This window comes from Gymnoscopelus braueri, assembly GCF_963280865.1.
Source record: "Gymnoscopelus braueri genome assembly, chromosome: 5".
NCBI classification, from domain to species: domain Eukaryota; kingdom Metazoa; phylum Chordata; class Actinopteri; order Myctophiformes; family Myctophidae; genus Gymnoscopelus; species Gymnoscopelus braueri.
Window position 1 is genome coordinate 42,854,285 of NC_137606.1, and position 5,162 is coordinate 42,859,446.

The window sequence follows — 5,162 nt, forward strand, 5'->3', positions numbered from 1 at the left end:
CCCAAAGATATTAGAGTTAGTTTGAAGCACATTTGGATGCACTGGTTGTACCAAAAGTAAAGGCAGTGTAACAGATGACTGTAAATGAAAAGAAAAAGTACTTATATGTTATCCTTTGGCATTCTCATAAACAATAGATATTCTCTCTGCTTATTCCAATCAGGGTTTGCCACAGTGGATCCTCCGTTTCCATATGCTTCTGTTCTCTGTTCTCTCCCCGGTCACTCCAGCCACTTGCATGTCCTCTCTCAACGCATCCATAAACCCCCTCTTTGACCATAATAGCCCCCATGAAGCTTCCCTCCTTCCTATACATCACTAGCCCTTCTGGGACCTTCACAGGCATTCCCGTCAGCAACAGCCGCAGGGTGATTGCTCATAGGTTGATGCCACCTGGGTGAACCTGTCGAGCACCATATCAAACCATACCAGGTACAGGCATCTCTCTCACTCACATAGGCAACACCTACAGACCCATTTTTGGATTGACACCTTTTGAAACTTTGAAAATAGAGTGTAACATTTTGATTGAAACATGAAATCTGGACATTAGCTTTTTAAATCGGAGATTTACGCTATCTTTTTTTTCCCAGTGATTGGATAGGAAATGCTAATGGATACTACTCATTTTATTTTATAGCCCTCTGACTCACGTTTCTAGACACAGCAAGCATTTATTCTGTGGTTTTACATTAACCCTATTGCCTGGAGGCTCTCCATTGTAATGCTTGCCCGACATACTGTCTGTAGCAGAGCAAAATGGCTGCTGTGTGAATATGTCCATTGCACATGAAGACTAAAGACCTGTGTACTACATCTATTTTGTTATTATCTTCCAGGGCCACACTGACAGGAGAGGCAAACCAGGCAAATGTTTGGGGACCTCAGAATTATCTCCACGGCTTGACAGAGATAACTAATGAATGCTATGATCTCTTCAGGCTTTAGTCATTATCAGGATACTCTTTAAACTAACAGCATTATCAAATTATACAGTATATCATAATACATATAGATCAATCAATATGAGGGGGGGTATTTATTTATTTTATTTCATCCAGCCCTATTGGAGGCCAGTCCATGACGTCAGTACGCTGACAGTCATTTCCACATCATTTGGGTGCTATGACATAAGTCATCTCCATATTTGGGCATAAACTGAGGATATAAACCAAGAGAGTCTTGGGAGATTCAAGATTTTGACTGCATGTATAGATCTACATTTCTCTAGGTAATGCAGATTAACATGTTCCGTTCAATCCCGCTGGTCAGAAAGGCTACTGGCCTCCTCCCATGCTCCCGTGCCGTCTCCTCAGGACCCATGCACAGTCCTCACTCCAGTCATTGGGCTGGTCGGCTGAGGAGGTTTCAATCTCGTTCCTCCAGGGTTGGCATTAACAACTCAGTCACCCCCAGAATGTCTTTGCTGCAATATCTTCAACCTGCGTTCCGTTATCAGATCATGCGTTTCTACAGCCTGCCACCTCACCAGAAGGTGGAATTGCCTGCTCTATCTCCCACCATGGAGACAGGAGCCATTGCTCGCTGGCTGAAGAAGGAGGGGGAAAAAATCAATGAGGGAGAAGTGATAGCTGAGGTGGAGACAGATAAAGCCACAGTAGGCTTTGAGATGTTTGAGGAATGCTACCTGGCCAAGATCCTGGTTCCAGAGGGCAGGGACAGCATCAACATAGGATCAGTAATCTGCATCACTGTTGACAATCCTGACCTTGTAGCGGCCTTTAAGGACGTCACATTGGACTCCCTAAAAGCTGTCGGTGACAAGCCCTCATCAACTTCCTCTGCTGTTCCTCAACCTCCTTCTAGTGCTGCTGCTCCTGCTACAGTCCCAGGCAGCTCCTACCCCTCACACTGGAAGATCTTGCTGCCTGCCCTGTCTCCCACCATGACAGCAGGTGCAGTGCAACAATGGCATAAGAAGGTTGGAGAGAAGTTGAGCGAGGGAGATCTGCTGGCTGAGATTGAGACAGACAAGGCAACCATTGATTTTGAGGTGCATGAGGAAGGATACTTGGCCAAAATCCTGATAGAAGAGGGTACCCGAGACATTCCGCTGGGGACTCCTCTCTGCATCATTGTGGTGAAGGAGAGCGACATTGCACCCTTCAAAGACTATGTGGAGACCGGATTAGATGAAATCACTCCCAAACAGGCCCCAGCACCCACAATGGCTGCATCAGTGCCGCCCGTAGGAGCTCGCCCCTGTGCTCCAGCTGCAGCTCCTAAGAAAGGACTTGTGTTTGCCAGCCCCCTCGCAAAAAAACTGGCTGCTGAGAAAGGTATTGACCTGTCTCAGGTTAGCGGCACGGGTCCTGATGGGCGAGTCACCAGAAAAGACATTGACAGTTTTGTCCCAACCAAGGCCACCCCCGCGGAAGCCGTTGTTGCAACTCGAGTCACCGCTAGTCTTGTTGGGACCTTCACAGACACCCCCATCAGCGACATCCGCAGGGTTATTGCTCAGAGGTTGATGCAGTCCAAACAGACCATCCCTCACTACTACCTTTCTTTAGATGTCATCATGGATCAAGTCCTGGAACTTAGGAAGGAAATCAACAATGATGTGAAATCCCAGAACATCAAGCTGAGTGTGAATGATTTTATCATCAAAGCCAGTGCACTGGCCTGCCTCAAGGTCCCTGAAGCAAACTCATCCTGGATGGACACAGTCATACGCCACAATCACATGGTAGATGTAAGTGTAGCGGTGAGCACTGCCAAAGGTCTCATGACGCCCATAGTGTTCAATGCTCACACCAAAGGGCTGGCTGCCATCTCCTCTGATATGGCCACACTGGCAGCCAAGGCTAGAGAAGGGAAACTACAACCACACGAGTTTCAGGGCGGTACCTTTACAATTTCTAACTTGGGGATGTTTGGCATCAAGAACTTCTCAGCAATTATCAACCCCCCTCAGTCCTGTATCCTGGCTGTTGGATACTCAAATAAACAACAGATTCCTGCGGAAAATGAGGAAGGCTTTGACGTCGCTAACATGATGTCTGTCACGCTGAGTTGTGACCACCGGGTTATTGATGGAGCGGTTGGCGCACAGTGGTTGGCAGAGTTCCGCAAGTTCATAGAGAGACCAGGCACCATGCTGTTGTGATGGGACAGCACTGTCAATAAACAGGATGGGGTCTAATAATGGCGTGGCTTCCATGTGGATCATTTTGATAACATCATACTGATGTCGGTTGTGCCTAAATAGGGAGGGACAGTGGGACATTGGATCTGTGATTATGAAACTCACAAAACTACCCACTCGGAAACAATGCAAGTTGGGAACACATGGCCCACCTAGTTATACAATACCAGTACCTGTTGTCAGAGTACCCATTGCATCTGTCTGTCTGTCAGTCTGTCCGTCTATGGCCGTTTCATGCCCATATATGGAGATCCCTGACGTCATCAGTATATGCTCAAATATGGTATCCATTTTACCCGTCTGTCTGCCTGGGTCCACATACGGTTTTATGGATATCTCTGTCTTGTCTTCTGCCTGTGTCCCTTTTATTCCCATATATGGAGATCCCTGATGTCATCAGTAGGCTATATGCCCATATCGGTCAAATCTATGGTTCTGGACATCCGGATCTCCATATAAGCCTATATACAGTATGGGCCATTCCGTCGGATTGGCGCTCCTGTACATGCGCGTATCCGGCCGAGTCGACGCCGGGTACCGCACTCCCTCGGCCCTTGCCGATGTCCCTTGTCGGCGACGTGCACGCCGTGTTTAAAGTCGATCGGCTGTCTAGATACGTGAACCACAGACGGACGGACAGATGGACAATAGTAGGACGTGAAAAAGACATGCTTAAGCAATAATATTTGCAATATGTGAAAACATTGTTTACTTCCTTTGGCCTACTGGTAGCATGCTGAATACATTTGGCGGGACCTGTGCATTTGTGAGCTTGTAGATCACCTATTTTTGATATTTATAAATACTTAAATATATAAGTAAATAAAGGTAGGCCTATGCACAAAATAGGGACGGAAGATTGAAATTGTTTAATTATCATATTTGCAAATACTATAGTGTACGGTTTGTAGTCAACAAAGATATTGTTTGTCCCTGAAATTGTGTTGTCAAGTAAATATAGCTTAAATAAAGTAATGTGTTACTGTAATGATGCAAGTAAACTACGTATTGTGTTAACTTGTATAGCTAGTATAGTAGTATATGTATAACTAGTTAACTAACTAGTGTAACTAGTTACTCTTTCCAAATCAGTAATGCCATTAGTTATTGAAATTTAAATTACCTGTTACTCGTTACCCGTGGTGGACAGTAACTAACTACATTTACTAGAGTACTGTACATACGTAACTACTGTAATTTGATATTCTGTAATTTCCTTGAGTATTCATATTTTTGGATACTTATGGCATTCACTCAACTACATTAGGTAAAAGGTAAAATAGTTAAGGTTAAGATTATAAGATTAAGATTTAACCACATTATGCCCTATTTTAAATAGTGAAAATAGCTGATCTACAAGCTCACAATCAGTGTTGGGCGCGTTACTTTAAAAAAGTAATTACTTATAGTTACTAGTTACTTCTCCAAAAAAGTAACTGAGTTAGTAACTGAATTACTCTATTGTAAAAGTAGTGTAACTAGTTACTAGGAAAAGTAACTATTTGCGTGAAAAAGTTGTAATATGTCAAAGAATTTGGATTGTTTTTGGGAGCAGGTTTCACAAGCCAGGTGCATAGACAGTGTTGGGAAAGTTCACTTAAAATATGAACTAGTTCAAAGTTCAGTTCACAAATTTTAAAATGAACTAGTTCAGTTCATAGTTCATAATTCAACATTTTTAACTAAAGTTCATGGTTCAAAAAGTTCAGCTATTTTTCGCTCTTTTTTTTCAATATATATATAATTAATAAGGGTCTCTCTCTCAGCTAAGGGGTCCTTAACTTGAAAAACGTTGAATACCCAGGCCTGTGACATATTATATGAATATAATCCAGGATTATGCCATTTGTAGCCATAATGTTTTAATAGCAGACCTACAAGCTCACAATGAGTTGCATCGCGTTGTGAGATTGTATATGAGCTATTTTAAGCACGGGACACCGTCGTGCTGCGAAGTGTAAATTAGGCTCTAGCCCAGAGAGAACAGCAGCAG

The 5,162-nt window shown here is 43.7% G+C and overlaps 2 protein-coding genes across 2 annotated transcripts in view; both read left to right on the forward strand.

The window, feature by feature from the left end:
* The window catches only part of LOC308085181 (N-acetylglucosaminyl-phosphatidylinositol de-N-acetylase-like), a gene marked incomplete at both ends in the record, with an annotated part of 738 nt that extends 713 nt beyond the window's left edge, over positions 1-25 (forward strand). Inside the window, one exon of the mRNA XM_080428266.1 lies at positions 1-25. This exon is cut by the window's left edge and continues 713 nt beyond it. Coding sequence (XP_080284392.1) covers positions 1-25 — 25 coding nt within the window.
* A 1,437-nt stretch (positions 26-1,462) lies between these two features.
* On the forward strand, positions 1,463-3,130 carry LOC308085263 (dihydrolipoyllysine-residue acetyltransferase component of pyruvate dehydrogenase complex, mitochondrial-like; the record flags this gene model as incomplete). The annotated part of the gene is made up of 1 exon (XM_080428342.1): positions 1,463-3,130. The coding sequence occupies one exon, from the start codon at positions 1,463-1,465 to the stop codon at positions 3,128-3,130; it is 1,668 nt and encodes a 555-aa protein (XP_080284468.1).
* Positions 3,131-5,162: the final 2,032 nt, after the last annotated feature.